This window comes from Leptonychotes weddellii, chromosome 5 (assembly GCF_054177405.1).
Source record: "Leptonychotes weddellii isolate Sample4059 chromosome 5, ASM5417740v2, whole genome shotgun sequence".
Taxonomy (NCBI): domain Eukaryota; kingdom Metazoa; phylum Chordata; class Mammalia; order Carnivora; family Phocidae; genus Leptonychotes; species Leptonychotes weddellii.
The window spans coordinates 126,142,463-126,165,837 of record NC_138373.1 but is presented as its reverse complement, the minus strand read 5'-3'; the positions used below and the strand labels follow the sequence as shown (position 1 = coordinate 126,165,837).

The following is a 23,375-nucleotide window of genomic DNA, read 5'->3' as shown; positions in this document are numbered from 1 at the left end:
GCAATAGCCCAATGACATACAGGCTAAACGAAATCATTCCATACCAAGTCATTGGCCTGGTTTGAAGTTCCACCAGCAGTAGTGACATCCCATGGCAGTGTGCTCCTTCAGGGAGGATTCCTCCTTCTTCAAGTGACACCACTCTGAGGCTTAGTTTCACACCTAGGTTCCCAAACTTATCAAGATGACTGAGCCAGGAAGGTCTTCCAGACTCAGCTACACATGGAGCTAGAACCATGCCTGATATTGGGCATTGGACTCGGGTCCCTGTGCATACTCCCACTTCCTATGTGGTAGGTTCTTCTCATGAGTTCTTAGAAACCTTTCTGATCCAGTCAATTGTCTTAGTTTGTAGGATAATTGAGAATAACACTGAACTTCAAAACTGAAAGGAAAGCAGTCTTGTTTGTCCTTTCTCCCCTGAGGTTTCCTGGTAATTATGCAAATTACCCTTCTGCTATCCTCTCATATCAAGAGACACTGGAAGAGACAGTTTGTCAAGGTTTCATTAAATTGTCTTCTTCTAGGGGTGCCTGGGTGGCTCAGTCATTAAGCGTCTGCCTTCGGCTCAGGTCAGGATCCTGAGGTCCTGGGATCGAGCCCCACATCCGGCTCCCTGCTCTGCGGGAAACCTGCTTCTTCCTCTCCCTCTCCCCCTCCCCCTGCTTGTGTTCCCTCTTTGCTGTGTCTCTCTCTGTCAAATAAATATATAAAATCTTTAAGAAAAAATTTTTTTTTCTTCTTCTAGGGCAGGGGTGCCTATTTGCCTTATATTTACATATCTAAAAGGAGGGGGCTGAGTGATTCTTCCTGGAAGAAAAAAGATCCTCTCCAATGTTACTTCTTTATTCTATAGCTAAACAAAGAAAGAATTCAAGATTTTCAGTTATAAGCAAAATGAAAAACAAAAAACAAAAAATGCACACTATACACTTATCTCCTTATATCTTCTAACTATTTAGGTCATTTAAGAATTTTATAGATGAATCATATCGTAATATGGGAAATAGCTACTTCTTACATTCTGAGTGTTATTAATATCAGTCATGGGACTATTGAATAGAAATTCCTCATGTTTCATCTAGATTCAAGACACTACAAAATTAAGAATATTTCTATCAAGCCACATACACCAGATGGAGTGAATGAATTGTATTCTAGTTTAAAGATTATGAGAATATTAGAACTTCAGAGTAACAGATATTCCTCAGATTAAAATATTCTTGCTTTCAAATTTGGTGGAAATTAAAAATGGTCTAGAATGTCTGAGAAAATAATAAATATATTTTATACTTATTAATGAAACACGATTAATCACATTAAACTAAAGAACTGACAAGTGAAGGCTCATCAGCTAGGTATTTTAATCAAATAAAATTTTAGGTATTTACTGTGTCATAATGACTTTGCAAATCTCAATGTTGATTAATAAAGTCATTAATGGGGAAGTAACTATAAGAAATCATCTGCTCTAGAAATTACCAAGTAGGGCAATATTTGGCCAACTCTGTTATAGAGGTTTATTTCTTTGCATCTTTCAATTCTTTTTTTTTTTTTTAAGATTTTATTTATTTGACAGAGAAAGATGCAGTGAGAGAGGGAACACAAGCAGGGGGAGTGGGAGAGAGAGAAGCAGGCTTTCCCGCTCAGCAGGGAGCCTGATGTGGGGCTCGATCCCAGGACCCTGGGATCATGACCTGAGCTGAAGGCAGACACTTAATGACTGAGCCACCCAGGCGCCCCTCTTTCCATTTTTCAAAAATAAGAAATAGTTGCCTTTCCATTTAAAACATTAAATATATTTTAAATAATTAGTTAATACTAGGATAAAGAATACTAATTTCTTAGACCTATTATCATATCTTTTATTATAATCATTTCACCAGTCATTTGATTATTTTATTACTTTAAATTCTTTCCCTCTTTATGCCAGACAATTTTTCAGGTTTGATGACTAAATTGGATACAGTAATTAGTAAAGTACCAGGATAATACTGATCTGTGGTTCTTAACCTCAACTAAACATATAATTACTTAGGGAGATTTAAAAACAATTATATATCTGGAGCCCACTCTTGGATATGGTTTACAGTGGGAACCATTTTTTATTGAAATATAATTAATATATAGTGTTATATTAGTTTCAGATGTATAATATAATGACTCAACAATTTTATACATTACTCAATGCTCCTCAGTCTTGATCTCCTTTATCTATTTCACCCCTCCCTGCCACCCACCTACTCTCTGGCAACCACCAGTTTGTTCTCTGTATTTAAGAGTCTGCTTTTTGTGTCTTTTTTCTTTCTTTGTTCATTTGTTCCTTAAATTCCACATATGAATGAAATCATATGGTATTTGTCTTTCTCTGCCTGACTTATTTTACTTAGCATTATACCCTGTAAGTTCATCCGTGTTGTTGCTAATGGGAAGATCGCATTCTTTTTTTATGCCTAAGTTGTATCCCATTATATGTGTATGTGTGTTAGTGTATATATATATCGCATCTTCTTTATTCATCCCATTGTGTGTGTGTGTGTGTGTATCACATCTTTTTTTTTTCTTTAGAGCGTGGAGGGTGGGGAGGGTCGGGGTAGAGAGGGTCAGAGGGATAGGGAGAGAGAGAATCCTAAGCTGGCTCCATGCCCAGCATGGAGCCTGGCACAGAGCTTGATCTCATGACCTTGAGATCATCACCTGAGCAGAAATCAAGAGTCAGGTGTTTAACTGACTGAGCCACTAGGTGCCCCTATATCACATCTTCTTTATTCATTCATCTATTTTGCTATTGTAAATAATGCTACAATAAACAAAGGGTACATATATCTTTTTGGCTTAGTGTTTTTATTTTTTATTTTTTTGAGTAAATACCCAGTAGTAGAATTAGTGGGTTATATGGTAAGTCTATTTTTAATTTTTTGAGAAACTTCCTTACTGTTTTCCACAGTGGCTGCACCAATTCATGTTCCCACCAATAGTGCATGAGGGTTCCTTCTTTTCTTTTTTTTTTTAAGATTTTATTTATTTATTTGACAGAGAGAGAGATAGCGAGAGCAGGAACACAAGCAGGGGGAGTGGGAGAGGGAGAAGCAGGCTTCCCGCCGAGCAGGGAGCCCGATGTGGGACTCGATCCCAGGACCCTGGGATCATGACCTGAGCCGAAGGCAGACGCTTAACGACTGAGCCACCCAGGCACCCCAAGGGTTCCTTCTTTTCCACATTCTCACCAACACTTGTTATTTCTTGTGTTTTTTTTTTTTTAACCATTCTGACAGATGTAAAGTGATATCTCATTATGGTTTTGAGTTGCATTTCTCTGATGGTTAGTGACGTTGGGCATCGTATGTGTCTGGTGACCATCTGTATGTCTTCTTTGGAAAAACGTCTATTCAGGTTCTCTGCCCATTTTTTAATTGGATTGTGTTCTTAGTGTTGAGTTATATAAGTTCTTTATGTATTTTGGATATTAACCCCTTATCAGATATATCATTTGCAAATGTCTTCTCCCATTCATAGGTTTCCTTTTGGTTGTTTATAGTTTCCTTCACTATACAAAAGCCTTTTAGTTTGATGTAGTCTCAATAGTTTAATTTTGCTTTTATCTCCCTTGTCTGAAGAGACATTATCCCAAAAAATGTTTCTACAGCCAGTATCAAGGAAATTACTGCCTATGTTTTCTTCTAGGAGCTGTATGTTTATCACATTTGGTGTGGAATCCACTTTATATTTTTATTTAACTCTCCCAAGGATTATAATGTGTAGTCATGGTTGAGAATAACTGATATGGAGTACAGACATTATGTCTGCTTTGTTCTAGGTTCTAGATTTGCAAGGTTTGTAAATAGATGATTTATGTATGATGAAACAGATTTAAAGAGTCAATATAGAATTAGAAATAATAGCTGTGAATTCCGTGCTGTAGATTTCAGAACAAAGACAAAATGTGGTTATTTGTAGGACAAGATTTGAAATATGAGGTCGGGTCTGATTTCTGAGAGCTAAAAAGCAATATGGAAATTAACATAAACAGTCTAGGCAGGCCCAAAATGTCCAGAATTATAGCCTTGAAGCCTTTGGACTCCTCAGTGTTTAAATACTTTTTGGTCCTTATGAATTTTGTTAATGGTCTGGTTGCTTGCTTTGGTTTACTCTTTTTTCCTGTATTTTGTTACTTTCGGGTAGGAATCTTCATATTCTGAGCCACCCAACCTCGTGTCTGCAATACGGTAGAGGCTAAACAGTAGAGTTTTAGTGCTTGAGTGAATGGATAAATGAAATACAAGTAGAGATTGAATAAATTGATAAATGAAACAGTGAATGAACAAAAGTAAGCAGAGAGAGAGAAAGAGAGAGAGAATGAAGAAAAGAAAGAATGGTATGTGACACTGGAATACTTGGGTTCCTGTTTGAACCTCATTACTTTTTAGTAGTGTGACCTTAAGCAAAATACCTATGTTCCTTGTTTCAATTTCCTTTTCTGTTAAAATAGTGTGCTATAGGGATTAAAGAGTTTATGCACATCATGCACTTGGAACAGTGCCTAGTACATAGTCAGAACTTAACAAATGTTTGTGAATTGGTGTAATTATTACAAACCCATGCTTGGAGCCAGAAATCTTACCAGCTATATGTCTTGGGTAGGTAAGTATCCAATAAATGGTATCTATTATTATTAGTTGTCATTATTCTAATGGAAGATACATTCTTATTTGAGGATTTGGAGGCAAATCCAAATTTGAGAATTTGAAGTAAAATGAGGAGTATAATGATCTCTTAGAATGAAAGGAAATAATATTTGCTAGGGCATCAGATTGGCTGAAGTCTTCCAGAGTCCCTCCCTGAATCCATGCTTGGATTCATAGAGTTCACTATTGGTCTGTGGAATCCCTGATTGATTAGGTCTTTATTCTGTTACCTTTTTCACCCTAACATTGCTGACTCACATAGGAAATTTCCAATGAACTATCAACTCTAGTTCTTTTTTTTCTTATTATTTTTATGCTTATGAATGTTTTCCCTGTCTGATTTGTGTTATTTCTTTATTTTTGGTTCTATATTTCAATAGTACTACATTTCTCTTCTCACAGAATGAAATATATTTTATAAGACTTTGCCATTTTGTAGATTCTCTCTAATCCTCCACAGAATTATTAAAGTTAGATTACTTATGTTATGATTGCAAATCTTAGTGTAAGTTTTTTGATCAATCAATAATTTATCTCTAACCATAATATTCATAGAACTGTTTTTAAAAATGGAATGGAAGGGCTTGGTGTGACTCCTTAAATGCTGATAAGTTTTAAGTGTATCTGTGCTTTTAACATCTGGATTTAATTAATGGTAAGATAAATTCCTACTTTCTACTCTCTGGCCTCACCTTTTCTTATTTTCTCTAGAGAGATTAATAAACCACAGGAAATAAAATGCGTAAGAGAAAAAGAGATCTACTTGAAATTCCTTATGAGAGAATCAAGCACTTATGGTTTAGATATGAAAAACATGGGAAAGGAGGTGTCAAAATGTACAAATCAAGTGTGGAATTATGTTCATAGTAACGTTTAAGTTATCATCTGCCATAGTGACTATAGTTAAGAATATTGTATTGTATATTTGAAATTTGCTAAGAGAGTAGATCTTAAATGTTGTCACTACAAAAAAGAAATGGTAATTATGTGAGGTAATGGATGTGTGTTAACTACCTTATTGTGGTGATCACTTCACAATATATACATGTATCGAATTATCATGTTGTACATGATATGCTTATGCTTACACAATGTTATATATCAAATATATCTCAATGAATCTGAGGGAAAATTTTCAGCTGTCAAATTTAATAGCTTCTTAGGGCAGGGGGAGGTCAACCAAGTATTCATTCTGCATAGGCGGTGTCCATCTACCTCTAAAATCTTGTAATTAACATAGCTCCTAAATCCTCTGGAATACCTTGTCAAGAAATAGCCATCCAAGGGGAACTTAATTATTAAGTTATACTAATATAGCACTTTAAATGCCCTCTGTTCTGTACATTCAACAAGCATTATCTTACCACTTAAAAGAAATATGAAAATTATTCACTGTTATGTTTCAGAAACTGCTGTTCTTTGATGGAGTAGAAGGGCAATGTGTAACCACTAAAATATGCTCAAAATCAGCAGTAACTGTTAAAGCATCATGAAATGCAGAATAAAAATGTGCACATTAGTAATTTAACTAGACTACTATTTTTTTTAAAAAAAAACATGTTACAGTATTTTTTAAATAAATACTAAAGCTAGAAGTAAGATGGAAAAAATATTAATGGTGAGGTCATTTTATTGAAGATTATCAAATACAAAGAGAACCATATTTCCAGTATTTACTTGATAGAAAATGGAAGAACATGTTTAAACTCCTGGCTTTATCTCAGGATTATCTGTAGAAGCAGTAGGACTATGACATGGTAAGACTTCTGGGACTTCGTACACTTCATTTGGTCTTACTTGTAGACTGTATATTTCTACCATTTTTTTTATCTTAATGTGCATTTATCATAATGGTTTCCTTAGTTTACATCAGATTTTTCTACCATAAAGATAATTCATCTATATTATGCTTTAAAATAGGGCATAAAGGACTCAGTTCTATTTTATATATACTTTTTATGAAAACATTTTTTTCATAAACTTTGTGCAATGATGGCTGGAAATATTGTCTCCATATTTTATTTCTTTTTGAACCCTTACTGTTTTTCCTAAAACTCATCTTACTCATTAATGGAAACTTTCATTCATTCACTCATTCATTCATTTAACAAATACATTTTTTTGTAGAAGATGCTGTTCTAAGTCACTAGAGACACAAGTAATCAAAACATTTATTCAGTTAACAAAAGTTTATCTCATAACCATCATGTGTCAGGCATCATTCTAGGTACTTGTGATACACAAAAAGAAAACAAATAAAGGCTCTTTCCCTGCTGAAGCTTATGATCTAGCAAGTTGGAGAAGGTTAGCAGATAATAAACAATAAATATAGCTAAGCAAATCATCTAGTATGTCATAAGGTGATATTGAAGAAAAGGTAAGGTAGAGAAACACAAAAAAATCAGGAGTCTTGGGGAGACATGGAGGTAGGAACAGTTTGCCCTTTTAAACAAAGTGTTCAGGGCTGGCTTCATTGAAATAGTTGAGGTTGTTAGCCGTGTGGAATACTAGTGAAGAATGTTTCAGTCAGTAGCAAAAACTAAAGCCAAGGCTGCAATGTGGAGGAGTGATTGACTTATTAGAAGAGCAGCGAGGTTGCCCATGTGGCTAAAGCAAGAGAGCAAGTGGGAGAATAGTAGGAGAGAGGTCAGGGAGGGCAGGGCTTGGAGGGGAGGGCAAGAGAGTAGGAAGTGGGAGGCTGTGGTTATTGCTTGTTATAATATTTTTGCTTTTGTACTGGGTGGGATGGAAAAGGATTGGAGTGTTCTGAGCAGAGGAATGACTTGGTCTGACTACCATGTAACAAGATTACCATGGATCATTTGGGCTCTTTTAAAAAGGAAAGTAAGAGGACAAGGTTAGAAACAAAGAGACCAGGGGCGCCTGGGTGGCTCAGTTGGTTAAGCAACTGCCTTCGGCTCAGGTCATGATCCTGGAGTCCCGGGATCGAGTCCCGCATCTGGCTCCCTGCTCGGCGAGGAGTCTGCTCCTCCCTCTGACCCTCCTCCCTCTCATGCTCTCTGTCTCTCATTCTCTCTCTCTCAAATAAATAAATAAAATCTTAAAAAAAATAAAAAAAAGAAACAAAGAGACCAGTTAGAAAGTTGTTACAGTAATTCAAGTGGGAGTAGATGACCCAGACATCATGTGTTGAACAGGAAAATCCAGCTACAAATCCCAGGTGAGGATTGGTATGGAGGATGGCAAAGATGATACCAATGCCAATCACCAGAAGTAGGAGCCCATAGATCTTGGCCTACTGCATCTTCTAAGGATTCAGAGTTGTCAAAGAGGATTGGATACACAGATGTTCCTTGACACACAAAGAGGTCATGGAAATGGGTCCAATTCAGATATGTCACAAGGTAATGTTCAGTATTAGATGTCACATGCAGTGTTTGGGTTAAGCTTATACTAGGGGAATTGATTAGGCAAAGAAAACATTGATCCAAGACCCCCCCCCCAAAAAAAACATGCCACATGTTTATCTGGTAGAGGAAACAGAAAAATCAAAGTTTGGGAGACACAAGTGGGTTTAGGATTTTCAAGGGGACCAGTATAGCTAGAATGGAATAGACTATAGCAAAAAGATGAGAGTGGGCATAGATGGGCAGATGAGGTGGGTTCTTGAGATGATACGAGGTTTTTTTTAAAGATTTTATTTATTTGTCAGAGAGAGAGAGCACAAGCAGGGGGAGCAGCAGGCAGAGGGAGAAGCAGGCTCCCCGCTGAGCAAGGAGCCTGATAGGGGACTTGATCCCAGGACCCCAGGATCATGACCTGAGCTGAAGGCAGACACTTAACCAACGGAGCCATCCAGGTGTCCCTGATATGGGTTTTTGAGATCATCGCAAGACCTTGACTTTTACTTTTTTTTGGTCTGCCCACTTCCCATCTTTTTGCTATAGCCTATTCCCTGCTCAGTGGGAGTCTGCTTCTCCCTCTGCCCTGCCCCCTTGCTAGTTTTTTTTCTCTCTCTCTCTCAAATAAATAAATAAATAAAATCTTTGAAAGAAAATAAAGATAAAATTCAAAGAGTATCACAAATAGTATCTTCTCTCTGCCCCCATATCATAAATATGTAGGCAAAACCTAACTTTATGATAACTCATTGCATTGCCTAATAGTTGCTTATTTGTGTTACTTCTCTGCATGATGAGACTTTTCTTGATGCAGAAATGTATCAGCACATTTAAATACTTCTTTTTTTTTAAAGATTTTACTCATTTATTTGAGAAAGAATGAGATAGAGAGAGAGCATGAGAGGGGGGAGGGTCAGAGGGAGAAGCAGACTTCCCGCCGAGCACGGAGCCCGATGCGGGACTTGATCCCGGGACTCCAGGATCATGACCTGAGCCGAAGGGAGTCGCCCAACCAACTGAGCCACCCAGGCGCCCTCAATACGTATTTTTTAAGTGAATATATAGATACACTTAAAATTCTAACATTTGAGCTTTTATTGCATTTGAAAATTAATAATTTAAGTATAGTCTTCTACAGTTTAAAATAAGACATTGAAAGTCTTCATAACCTTGTGTTAGGAAATAATTTCTTGATACAACACCAAAAGTGCAAGGCATAAGGGGAAAAATGATAAATTGACTTCATTAAAAATAAAAACATTTGCATTTCAAACAGCACCATCAAGAAAGTGAAAAGATAATCCATAGACTGAGAAGAACTATTGGCAAGTCATATAACTGATAAAGGACTTGTATCCAAAATATATATTTATATGGAATTTTTATAACTCATTAATAAAAAGACAAATAACTAAATTAGTAAATGAGTAAAGAATTTGAATAGACATTTCCCCAAAGAAGATATGTAAAATCCAATAGGCACATGAAAAGATGCTCCACATCATTAGCTATTAGGAAGTGCACATCAAAATCACAAGGAGATACCACAAGATACATACACACTAGAGTAGCTGTAATTAAGGAGGTCATGTGATGTGAGGAGCACTGGGTGTTATACGCAACTGATGAGTTATTGAACGCTACATCTGAAACTAATATATGTTGGCCTTGAATTTAATTAAAAATTTTTTTTTTAATTTTAAAAAAGCAATAACAGGTTTGGGTGAGAATATGAGAAATTTGAAGTCACATCATTGTGAGTGGGAATGTAGAGTGGTGCAGCAATTTTGGGAAATAGTACTTCAAAATGTTAATGTAGAATTACCATATGATCCAGCTATTTTACTCCTAGGAATCCACCCAAGAGAATATAAAACATACATCCACACGAAGACTTGTACCCAAATGTTCATACCAGCATTATTCGCAGTAGCCAAAAGGTGAAAACAGTCTAAATGTCTGTTACCAGACGAATATATAAATAACAGGTAGTATATCCACATGGTGGAACACTATTCAGCAATAAAAAAATCTGATAATAGCTACAGCGTGAATGAGTCTCAAAAACATTATGCTCAGAGAATAAAGCCAGTCACAAAAGGCTATCTATTCTGATTCAATTTATGTGAAAGGTACCAAATGGGCAGGTTTATTGTGGCAGAAAGTAGTTAAGTGGTACCTAGGGCTCGAGGTGGGGGTCAGCTGCAAATGATTGCTAATGGGTAAGGGGTTTCTATTTGGGGTGATGAAAATGTTCTCCAAGTTAGATTATGTTGATAGTACACCTCTTTAGGTATAGCAAACATTATTGACATTTATACTTTAAATGGATGAATTTTATGGATACAAATTGTATCTCAATAAAGCTATTTAAAATAACCACTGAGTTTTCTTTTAATTCAATAATTTGTCACTTCAGTTCAAATGCCACAATTTATTTTAAAGATAAGTCTACATAACAATGATTTGGAACAAAAGTTGTATTATTTCTCTAAGATATTAATCATAGTTTTTATATGACCTTTTACTCTGTAATTATGAAATATATATTAAGCTCACCACAAAATATATTTAAGGAGGTTTGAATAGGTGAAATGTTACACATCTTTAAGCATAAACGATTTATAAACACTTCAGAAAAAAACTGAGGTTTCAAAAATTTTCCCATGGGTAGTCAAAGTAGTATAAAGATGTTGTAGTATACATCTGTTGCTAAAGGAATTAAAAAGGTTAACATTTTAAGTGTTTAATTTTAGTTGCCTGATTACTGTTTATATTTAATTAAATTTTTCTTGCCTTGAGCCTGTTAAAAATATGCAATTTTTAAACAAGATTTTAATGGACCTCAGGTGCACAGAAGTGGAATAATCATTTTTCTAATTAGAAAATTAACATGATTCAGTTGACTGAACAAATATTTGTCGAATGTGTGGTGTGTGTGTATATAGTATATTCCATACACACACACACACACACACACACACACACACACACTACATTCCTGGTACTTGTCTATACCATATAGCATGTATAAGTGTATCCTGTTGATTTACATGTTCCGAGTAAAGGCAATATGGTAAAGGTTAGATGAACTAAACTGGGAATTCAAAGTTCTGCCTTTTAATTCAAATCCGCTCTGTGTGATTACCTGAGTCTCACTTTCTCTCAAGTTCTTCAGGGCTCTAGAATTCTAAGTGTATTTTTTTCCCAGTTATATAAAATATTTTCTAAAATCAAAAATTTGTTTTCTAGTTTCTAAAAATCGTCTTTTTTAAGATGACTAGAGAAAGTCCTCAATGTAAGGAGTTAGAAGTTCTATTAAAGCTTACTCTTGCCTCGTTACTCGTCAGTAGTATAGAGAGTTCAAAGATATTTGCTATTATGAAAAAAAAAAAAACCAACCCTGTCATATCATGCCTCAGTAATACCAAATTTGGACATAATTGACTGGCAATTGGCTCTAGCCTTCTTTTTTTTCTTTCTTTTTTTTTTTTTAAAGATCTTATTTATTTATTTGAGAGGGAGACAGAAAGCGTCAGAGGGAGAAGCAGGCTCCCTGTAGGGAGCCCCATGTGGGGCTCAATTCCAGGACCCCGATCACAGAACCCCAATCCCAGGACCCTGGGATCATGACCTGAGCCAAAGGCAGATGCTTAACCAGCTCAATTACTGCCTAAGGATTATAAACTGGCTTTTCTCAGTTCAATGCACAGATAGTTGTGTCCTGTATAAAGGTCCCTATCAATGTTTTTGCAATTTATGCCTATAAAAACTGTCTAGAAAGTTGGTTTTTCTTTAGCTTCACAGTTCCTCTACTTTGTATGTGACATTGCATGCCTCGGGGGCGGGCGTAACTTTGGAAAGAGTTCTTCTGATCCCTCAGCAAGCAGCCTTCTCAGCAATGGGAGCCGCTAAAGGAGTATCTGGATCTCAGCAGCATCTCCGATGTTCCTACGTATTTGCAACACCTCTTACTTGTTGTGCTAGATAATTAGATGTTCAGTGTCTGCAATATAAGAGTTCAGCAATATCTTCAAGGTATTAGGTCTGTAGATCTGGCATCTTTAGATACCATCTTAAGACTAACTCCATCTTTTCTGCTATTTTAATTTAGATTTTCCAGGCTGTTTCTCCATGTGTTGGTTATTGAACTTTTTAAACACTCCTTGCCATTTGTCTGCATTCCCTTTCTATTTTCTCTTTCTCACTGCTTTTTTGGTGCTTTCTGTTCTCCCTCTTTTCTCCTGCAGTCAGTCAGTTTTGCTCTAATGTGTCATTTGCATTCCTGAAAGTTATGAGCTAGGCAAAATTGCACAATAAAAAAACACAGGGCTTGCGGAAGAATAGGAGTTTGTGTCACAATTTTATCAATGGCGTAAAACAAAGAGATAGAAAACTAATGAAAAATGTAGCACAGTTTTATAGGTTAAATAGTCAAGAATTGCATAAATACTATAAATATGACTCTTTACTTGGAAAAAGACCTGAAGTTTGGGTGTTGGATGCGTCTCAGGGTTTGTGCATTATATGAAGTGGTGGAAGGAGGGGTATTTGAAATCAGACAGGAAAGCTTTGCTCCGTGGCAGTATCGTAGCCAATGAGGTTTATCCGAGGCGCGATTATTGCTCATTGAAATCAGACAGAAAATTATAACACAGTTGGGGGTGGTTTGACTCAAAGCATGTGGTAAACTGAGGTGGTGTTAGATGTTTGAGGAACGTGCATGTGTCTATTTTGTGTATTCCTACAAAGCTCAGTTCACTTAGTTATAGGTTTCTGTGGTTAGCCACTGATTCTCAGGAATGAATAGTGCATAAGAAAACACAAAATTTAGAGCATAGTATAACATATAGAGCTGTCCAATCATTACGTTGTACACCTGAAACTAACGTAACATCGCTTGTCAACTATACTTCAATGTATTAAAAAAAGACAACACAAAATTTATATAATATTCAAATTGTTTCTTTTATCTGTTGTATTAAAACAGATGCATGTTTTCCAAACAAGCACTATAGCAAAATTAACTGTACTTTCTTTGCTTTCTCTCAACTTATTTCTTTTTTTATGTTTATCTTTTTTTAATTTGGCATTCGTTATTTGCATCTAGATTAAAGCAAAGTGCATCATCATTTTCTTATTTTGACTTAGTTGTGCCCTTTTTCTTTCTTTTTTTTAAATTTTATTATGTTATGTTAATCACCATACATTACATCATTAGTTTTGATGTAGTGTTCCATGATTCATTGTTTGCATATAACACCCAGTGCTCCATGCAGTATGTGCCCTCCTTAATACCCATCACCAGGCTAACCCATCCCCCCACTCCCTCCCCTCTAGAACCCTCAGTTGGTTTCTCAGAGTCCATCGTCTCTCATGGTTCGTCTCCCCCATGATTTTCCCGCCTTCATTTCTCTTTTTCTTTTAGTGCTGTTTGTCCCCAGTGGTTGCACTGTCTTCACCACAAAGCTTCTCCAATGCAGCTGGGCTGTAGGACATGCTTCTGAACACATGGGTCACCCTGTTTCTAGGCAGCAAGGGGGGAAATCAGTCTCAAAGTATTTAATCCTCTTAAGCCTCCTTCCTGTGGGTTGTGTGCACTCAGGACTTTTATGTTCTTAGCAATATAGAAATCAAGGCTTTTTTTACATTACACTTTTGTTCCAGCTAGGTCAGATTCATACCGGGAATAACCTTCTTTAAAAGAAAAATGTGTGTAAGTTCTTTTTGAGTGTCATTGAAAATAAAACTTGGCAAATGCACACAGGATCTTGAATAAAAATAGAAAATATTACAGTTTCTGTCTTCTTTCGTATTACTTAGTAATAATATACTGTTTATATAAGTATAATATTGTTTATAATAACTTTTGAATATAATTGATAAAATAATAGCTGCCATTTATTAAATGTTTAGGATACACCAGTGTTTTGTGCGAAGTTAATATATATATATATATATATTTACAGCTTCCAGTTCAAATGCATCTGTTAAGCTATTTGAAAATTACTGATCTACCTTTATATTTAATGTCCGTTAAGAGTTTTCCTAAAAACTTAGTTTTTCTTCAAAACTAGTTAGAGTTCTTATTTCTCACTGTGAAAGCTCTATCAGTTTCATTTAAGTTCATGAATTTTAAATTGAAGATGAAGAATATCCCAAGTGCCATTTCTTTTTCGTTTCCTGCAGCGTTTGTCCAATGGTTCTATAGACTCAACTGATGAAACTAGTCACATAGTCGAACTACAAGAATTGCTTGAAAAGCAAAACTATGAAATGGCTCAAATGAAAGAACGTTTAGCAGCCCTTTCTTCCCGAGTGGGGGAGGTGGAACAGGAAGCAGAGACAGCAAGAAAGGATCTCGTTAAAACTGAAGAAATGAACACTAAGTATCAAAGGGACATTAGGGAGGTAAGTGATTCACAACACTTTCCGTCTTTGCTTTCCGAACCCTGCTTCTGAGAAGCTTTCTCCAAATCTCCTCTAATGGCATATAATGTTTACATCGCAGAAGACCAGGGTTTGGGATGCATTGTATTAGTTACAAAACGTGTCCACAAAGGCAAAAAAGAGTTTACTTCATCAACCTTTAAATAGGTATACAAAGAAAATTTGGTATCAAGTTACAGACAGGGTAAAAACTTTCTGTAGTTTGTAATGAATTTTTAACATTTTTAAGCTGCTAATTTTAAATAACTTTAGACGTGGGTATGAATAATGAATTGCCACACTCTTAGCATATAGGAATACTCAAACTCGCTACTTTATATTTTCCCCCTTTTATTTTGGTGTTGTGTCTGTGAGTGCGAGTGAATGTGAATGTGGGAACCTTTCTTTCTCTATATCTTTGGTTCTTCCTAGACATAACGTCACTTCATCTATTTAATAGAGTACTTCAAAGTTACTGCAAAAAGATACAAGGAGATGTTTTATTTGTAACGTCACCTAATCATCTTACCAGCTAAGGTGAAATACTTAGAATCTCACTTTTCGCTCTATTAATTAAAAAGAAAATTATCTGTATTTGTGGAAATTTTATTTGGTAACCTTTCACCTTTTTCATTTTTACATATTCTTTTAAATTACATATTTTTTCTTTTTAAATATTTTTTGTATATAATTAACTAGTTTTTATTGAAGTTGACTCTATTGCATATATTCATTTCTTTTCTTCCCATTCCCTCTTGAGCCCATTTTACATTCTTTGCCTCTAACATCCCATCAAAACTGTTCTTACCAAAGTCATTGCTAACTTCCGTGTTGTTGAATGCTGCACTGGATCCAATCATCACTCCCCGTAGTAATTCTTCACTTGGCTAAAAGCACCCTATAGTCCTCTGATTTTCATCCATCTTTACTTTCTACCCTCATCTCAGGCTCCTTCATTGGTTCTACTTTCCCTAGACTTGTGGTGCCTTCCCTTCTCAGTCTACCTTCACTCGCCTGCTAAGTTCATGCAGTCTCATGGCTCCAAAAACCACCCACAGCCTTATGACTCTCAATTTATATCTCCAGCATATCCTATATCCTGATTGCCAGATGCCTGGAAAATTAACATATTCTAAAAATTAACATATTCAGGACTGTTTTCCTATTATCCTCCCACCCCCAAGAAACCAGACTTTCTTGTAGTCTTACACATCCCAGCTGTCCCCAAGGCCATTATCCTTACTCAGATCAAAAAACCTTGGAGCTGTCCTTGGTACCTCTGTTTCACACACACTTCATTTGATTCAGCCATAAATCTATTACTTCCAACTTCAGGATATCAATAATGTGACCTCTTCTCGAAGTATTCATGGCTCTTCCTTATTCCACACAACCATCATCTCTCACTGGATTATTACAATAGTCTCCTGGCTGGTCCTCCTCCTGCTGTTGACCCACTTCAGTCTATACTCAACATGGCAGCCTGAGTGATTTTTTATAATGTAAGTCAGCTCAAGTTAATTTCCTGCTTCAATGGCTATGTACCCTACTTACAGTAAAATCCAAGTCCTTGCAGTGGCCTACAAGCCATGTACGATCTCCACTACCACCTTCCTGACCTCTTCGAAATCACCTCCTACTTCTTCATCCCATTCTGTTCAGTGAAGATGGCCTCTCAAACTAGCCACACCTATTCTGTTGCATTTTCTTTTCCCTCTTCCTTTTGCGCAAATGTTTTCTTCTCAGTGAAGTGTTCCCTAACCTTGTTATTTGCACATATATACTCTTCCTCTTCTTTCATTTTCTTTGTTTTATCTCACAGCCCTTACTGCCATCTGACACAATATGTACTATACTGATTTACTTGTTTGTCATATGCCCCCTCTCCACTGTACATAAAGATTCATAAGGGCTGGGAATTTTTGTTTTGTCTTGTTTTGTTCACTGTTTTATTCTAATCACCTACACAACTACTGGGCATATAATAATAGGCATTCAAAAACTTTTTGTTGAGAGAATGGATATTTATAAGTGTTTGGTGTAAATATCAAAAGGCACAGATGAGATTAGAATGTGTACTAAAACAATATCTACTGTCTCAGAAAAAGATAGATGATCCATGAAGTGTGAGACGGCTTTACTACCACACAAATGATGATACTGTGTTCTCTACACCTTTATATGAATTGATCGTTCAAAGATACATCTCTCATTTTCATTCCTTCCAACCCAAAGTCAGAGAATTTATAAAATAGCTGAAGGTTTGCCACTCTTCTATATCCCTGTTTGGAAACACTAAGATTTCTGGCTAGTAAAGCATCAACGTTTTTTCTTGAGCTCTTGCTCTTTGTAATTTCTTCATTGTCTTAGTCCCAGAGATTTAGCTGTTTTCCTTTCATCTAGCAATCCTCTCCTACCTCCTCTCTTCATGTTTATCTAATCCAGTGTCACAGGTAGAGCCCAGTATCTCCAGTTCCCCTTTCTTATTGTTTATGTAACAATAACCCCTTAATTCTCCCATAGTCTTTGGATGTAGGTGACAAAGAGCTAAGTCAGATGGAAAATATCGATCATCTGATGCCAGGTTTCTTTTATGAGGAACCTTTTCTAGTTGGTAAGGAGTTCTGCTATCACCTGGAATTCTTTTAAAATACAACAAATCTTATCAGCTGTAAAAATTTTTATGTAGTTATATTTTAGAAGAGATTCATGAGAAAAGAATATCTTTCATCATTCACCTCTAAAGGGAGGTTGCAAACAAATGTTTCAAGAGCCAGGCTGGCAATATAAATGTATGACACATTAGGCAGCAAACATGCAACATAGGAAGTGGTAGAGTTAATGAGACCTGGACAAGGTACCTATACTCTGCCTGCCTTTCTGGATATATCATGTGTGGTATGTGTGTGTGTGTGTTAAGGACACTGTGAAGGCCAAATAGAACATTTCCAAAAAGGTTCAGGTCACAGACCACAAGGCCCTGGCTTACTGCTAGGAATTTCTTGAGATTCAACCATGAAAACTATTACGGGTGCATTGCATTTAATTTCTCTAATTTCTTACATTGGTCCTATCCAGAAGGTACTTGTCATTATCCCCATTTTTCTCAAGTGAGGTAAAGTGACTTGTCAAAGGCACATGCACTGCCTTCCCCAGCACCCCACTTCTTCCAACCCCTCTCCCCCTGCCCCACTCCCTGCACCAGAAAGACACAGGATCAGCCCAGCTTCAAAACTTGTGCTTCTTCCGCTATGAGCAGCTTCCAAAATCAACGAAATAGAATCATTCATCAGTGATAACACTAATATAAAAAATGCAGCTGCACTATTAACTGCCCAAATAATCAATCTTTTGCTCTTTCTTTCCAGTAAGATGTGAAAATCATGTACTTTAAAAAGGTATCACTTAACGCTCAAAACTTCAGCCTCTGCTTTTGTTTTCCTGACTGATAATGTACTCGTGGGCAATGGGCACACAAGGTCTACTAGATTGCAAGTTTTTTAGTAGGAAACTAGAAAAGTGATTCTTCTTGGCTACCCCTATAGCATTGCTAACACAGTATGTATGCATTATATAAGCGATGCATATTTGTTCAATTAATTAAGGAAAAATAGGGAATAAGAAAAACTGACGATGTAATTAAAAACTGAGTGCATTTTGCTTTGCATGTGAGGACAGCCTAATATATCTAAAATGAATTGTGTAAGTATATTTCATTAATGGCTTTAGAGTATATTTTTGTCATTATTCTTTGTCAAGAAATAAATCTATTTAAAATTTACTTTTGTTTGAAGTTTTGTCTTATTTGCTCCTTAAATTGACTGTGACCTATAAGAGTAGGGGGCTGGATTAACACTAAGCATAGTCCACATATTAGAAAACATAGATAATCTTATAGCAGGCTTAGCTCTCCGCTTTTTTTTTTTTAAGATTTTATTTATTTATTTGACAGAGAGAAAGAAAGAGCACAAGCAGGGGGAGCTGCAGAGAGAGAGAGAGAAAGAGAAGCAGGCTTCCCACTGAGCTGGGAGCCCAACATGGGGCTTGATCCCAGGACCCTAGGATCATGACCTGAGCCAAAAGCAGATGCTTAACAAACTGAGCCACCCAGGCGCCCCTAGCTCTCCACTTTTTTTTATCAAGATAGCTACTAATTGGGTATTGGATAATAACATTTTATTAAATATATAGGTATGCAAAGAATTAGAATTTTCTATGATGTTTTTAAATTATATATTGTTTTGTGAATTAAACCAACTTATCTTTCCAACTTCCGGTTAAGAGTTCTTAAAAAATTCCTTAGTGATTAAATGAATACATATCAATTTTGTCTTTTCTATGATCTGAAACATGGAGTTATATTTTTTAGTTTACTAGATCTACATTACTATAGAGTTATATTTATTTGATACAATAAAATGAATTTTGTACACAAACTTCAGGTCAAAAGATAATTGAATCTTTACGCTGTTTTTCTCTTTTTAGGCAGCAGTTTTTAGAGACTAGAAAAAGCTTCCTTTTTTAGAATTTCCAAGTGACATGCAGGGAAAAGATATTTCTCAGACTTGTAAATTCAAAATTTATTTTTGGCAACACAGCTTGCAGTTAAAAATTGAATCTCCCACATGAATCACTGAATCAAAAATGCAGTAGCAAAGTCTATACAATGACTTCTGCATGCAATATATGCCATAGAGTCAGATCAGCTAATTAGAGGCACAACAGTAATTAATAATAAAAAAGCAGCTATTATTTATGGAGTGTGTATTATGCATAAGACCACACAAGGCACTTAAAATTTTGTATCGCAACAATGTTGTGTGGTAGAGATTAATATCCCATCCAAAACCAGAAAACAAAACAAAGAAGCAAACAAACCAAAAAAAAAAAAAAAAAAAACCAGACAAAAGAAAAAAGGTGAGTTACAGAAAATGTAATCAACATTTTTCCATGGTAACTGAGTTAATGAATAGCAAAAACTGGGACTTGGAGCTAGTATGTGCTACTCCAATGCTCATGTTCTCAGGAAACCTGTATATGTCTTTAACTGAATTTATTGCTATTATAATTTAGTTAGAAGTTTATATATGTAGGCTAGATTCAGGATTTTCTTTTTGGGCTACAAAATCGACATAATGTTCCCAGAATTCTTTATGAAAATGAAATTAACAGAATACAGTACTCTGAAAGAATCCTCTAAGATGATAAACTCTATCCTCATTAGGCTAAAAAATAATATTATAGAATTGAAGAAGTCAAAATTTAAAATAAAAGCTTTTTAAATAGTAGCTTTTGTTTGTGTTGGCTAAAATCTAGAGATGTGTAGATAATGTTGAAAAAAATAGTCTGGGTAATTTTTGCCAAATTGATGGATTAATTGAGCTGATCTTTAATATTAATATAATAACCAAGTAATCTTTAGTTGGGTCTTGAAGGTCAGTAGACCCAGAAGAAGGTAATAAAAATGCATTCCAGGTGGAAATGAAGTCACAGAGTGCATTAGTTTCTTAGGGCTCCTGTAACAAATTACCACAAACTGGGTGGCTCAAAACAACAGTAATTTATTTTTTCATGGTTCTGGAAGCTCCAAGTCTGAAGTGAAGGTGTCAGCAGGGCCATATGCCCTCTAAAGACTCTAGCGAAGAATCCTTCTTTGCCTCTTCTAGCCTCCGCTGGTTGCTGGCAATCCTTCTGTTCCTGGCTGATAGCAGTGTAACTACAGTCTGCTTCTCTCTTAACATTGCCTTTTTCCTCAGTATGTCTGTGTGTCTCCAAATCTGCCTCTCCTTGTAAGAACACCAGTCACTGGATTTAAGGTCCACCCTATCTTATATAATACCATCTTAACTTGATTACGTCTGTAAAACCCTATTTGTAAATAAGGTCACATTCACAGGTTCTAGGTGGACATGAATTTTTTTTTAGGGGGGCAGGGGGTATGCTATTCATCCCAGTACATAGAGATAGAAGTGTTAGGTCAGGAAGCTATTTGTTTTCCAGGCTTTGTAGCTCAGATTTTCACTGAAGATGGGGGGAGGGGGTTGGGGGGGTTAAACATACAAAGGTATTTAAGCCAAGAAGCAGTATGATCAGACTGGCATTTCATATTTTCTCTTTGTCAGCAGGTTAGAGAATGTGGAAGCAGGAAAAAGACCAATAGCAGGTTAGGCTATTAAGTGGGGAGTTAGGGTGAAGATTTGAAGGATGATTCTAAGAAAATCTGATTTGTGGGTAGGCAGGGCAGGCAAGCGTGGTGGGTTTCATGGTAGAAATATTGTTTTTTAATTGCTTTTAATTTTTCTATATATACAATTTTTCAAAGTCAAATAATGTAAGAGGGTACAAATCTAAATACGTACACACAAGCACACACGTACATAGAGAGTGCCCACCCACTTCCCATCTTACTTGCCTGAGGCTCTTAACTCCAATCCTTTAGCTGTTACTTGTGCTATTTTCTCTCTTCTTTAAACTTAATCTGTGCCTTGCTATTATATGAGGATTTTAGCTCTTTTATTCTCTCTCTTCCTGTCTCTTCCACCCATCCTTCCACTACAATTACCTCAAAATCACATTCAGTATCACCATTATTATGTCTATGTAAATAATTCTCACAACTGATCCAAGTGGTGGTTTCCCATTATAGTATTTCCTATTGTTGTACAGCTTTTTGTTTTTCTAAGATTTTATTAATTACTTGATACATTACTTTGCTTACTTGTTTTTAAAACTATGGTGTATCTTTCCACCCACTCTACCAGATTAGTAAATTCTATGATTTCAATTCAGTTATGGTCAGTGGTCAAGCAGATAATTTATCATTCTTTTTCTTATTTTCTTTGAATCATTCCTTTTTCTTCTACCATCCACCTCTGTTCTGTACAGCCTTATCTATAAGCCTGCTCATAGTTTCTGCTGTAGTTGTGGGATTTACTTCTACTATCATTTTGAAAATCCAAGACAAAAAAGGTGATCAAGATCCTAAAAGCAGAAAAGGCGTAAAATGTTGAGCACAAATAATGATTAAACTTTGAGAGAGGGTGGAACACCTGTTCTAAACTGAGAGCTAGAAGTTAATGATTTGTGCATGTGGTTATTTCCAGTTGGTGGTGAGGGAAGACCGAGACATTGAGGGATTATCCATTTAAGGGCTTCTATTTCTTTTGGAAGAATGGAAGAAAATTTATCCGCTCTGTGCATATGGCAGGACTGGCTCTGGGTCCTAAAGGAGAGGACCAAAAGAACTGATTAGGAAGACTGATCAAAGAAATTTGGGTAGTAATACATGGAAGCCATCACCATCACATCAATTTTAGGCTCCTTATGCAAAGAAGCTCCCCACATTATCAGGAAACCACATCAGGCCCATGAAACTCACCTTTTTTTTTTTTTAAATTTAAATTCAATTAGCCAACACATAGAACATCATTAGTTTCAGAAGTAGAATGCAGTAATTCCTCAGTTGCATATAACACCGAGTGCTCATCACATCACGTGCCCTCCTTAATGCCCGTCACCCAGTTACCTCATTTCCCTTCCCACCTCCCCTCCAACAACCCTCAGTTTCTTTCCCATAGTTAAAAGAATCTCTCATGGTTTGTCTTCCTCTCTGATTTCTTCCCATTCCATTTTTCCCCTCCCTTCCCCTATGAGCCTCTGCACTGTTTCTTATATTCCTCATATGCATGAAACTATATGATAATTGTCTTTCTCTGATTGACTTATTTCGCTCAGCATAATACCCTCCAGTTCTGTCCATGTCGATGTAAATGGTAAGATTTCATCCTTTCTGATGGCTGAGTAATATTCCATTGTATATATACACCACATCTTCTTTATCCATTCATCTGTCAATGGACATCTGGGCTCTTTCCATAGTTTGGCTATTGTGGACATTGGGGTGCAGGTACCCCTTCAGATCACTACATTTGTATCTTTGGGGTAAATACCTAGTAGTGCAATTGCTGAGTCATAGGGTAAATCTATTTTTAGCTTCTTTTTTTTATTTTTAAGATTTTATTTATTTTTTGACAGAGAGAGAGACAGCGAGAGAGGGAACACAAGCAGGGAGAGTGGGAGAGGGAGAAGCAGGCTTCCCGCTGAGCAGGGAGCCCAATGTGGGACTCGATCCCAGGACCCTGGGATCATGACCTAAGCCGAAGGCAGATGCTTAACGACTGAGCCACCCAGGCGCCCTCTATTGTTAGCTTCTTGAGGAACCTTCATACTGTTTTCCACAGTGACTGCACCAGCTTGCATTCCCACCAACAGTGTAAGAGGGTTCCCCTTTCTCCACATCCTCACCAACATTTGTTGTTTGCTGACTTGTTAATTTTAGCCATTCTGACTGGTGTGAGGTGGTATCTCATTGTGGTTTTGATTTGGATTTCCCTGATGCCAAGTGATGTTGAGCATTTTTTTCATGTGTCTGTTGGCCATTTGTATGTCTTCTTAGGAGAAGAATGTCTTCTGCCCATTTCTTGACTGGATTGTTTGGTTTTTGTGTGTTGAGTTTGAGTTCTTTATAGATCTTGGATACTAGCCCTTTACCTGATATGTCATTTGCGAATATCTTCTCCATTTCTGTAGGTTGCCTTTTAGGTTTGTTGACTGTTTCTTTTGCTGTGCAGAAGCTTTTTATCTTGATGAAGTCCCAATAGTTCATTTTTGCTTTTGTTTCCCTTGCTTTTGGAGACATGTCTAATAAGAAGTTGCTGTGGCCGAGGTCACAGAGGTTGCTTCCTGTGTTCTCCTCTAGGATTTTGATGGACTACTGTCTCACATTTAGGTCTTTCAACCATTTTGAGTCTATTTTTGTGTGTGGTGTAAGGAAATGGTCCAGTTTCATTCTTCTGTATGTGGCTGTCCAATTTTCCCAACACCGTTTGTTGAAGAGACT

The 23,375-nt window shown here is 36.5% G+C and overlaps 1 protein-coding gene and 1 pseudogene across 18 annotated transcripts in view; both read left to right on the top strand.

The window, feature by feature from the left end:
• The window catches only part of PPFIA2 (PPFI scaffold protein A2), a 464,553-nt gene that overhangs the window by 330,000 nt on the left and 111,178 nt on the right, over positions 1-23,375 (top strand). For all 18 annotated transcript variants that reach the window (XM_081822131.1, XM_081822133.1, XM_081822149.1 and 15 more), the window contains one exon: positions 14,237-14,458. In XM_081822131.1, the coding sequence (XP_081678257.1) occupies positions 14,237-14,458 (222 nt within the window). The remainder of the gene's footprint in view (positions 1-14,236; positions 14,459-23,375) is intronic.
• LOC115938447 (U4 spliceosomal RNA) lies at positions 12,616-12,776 on the top strand (annotated as a pseudogene).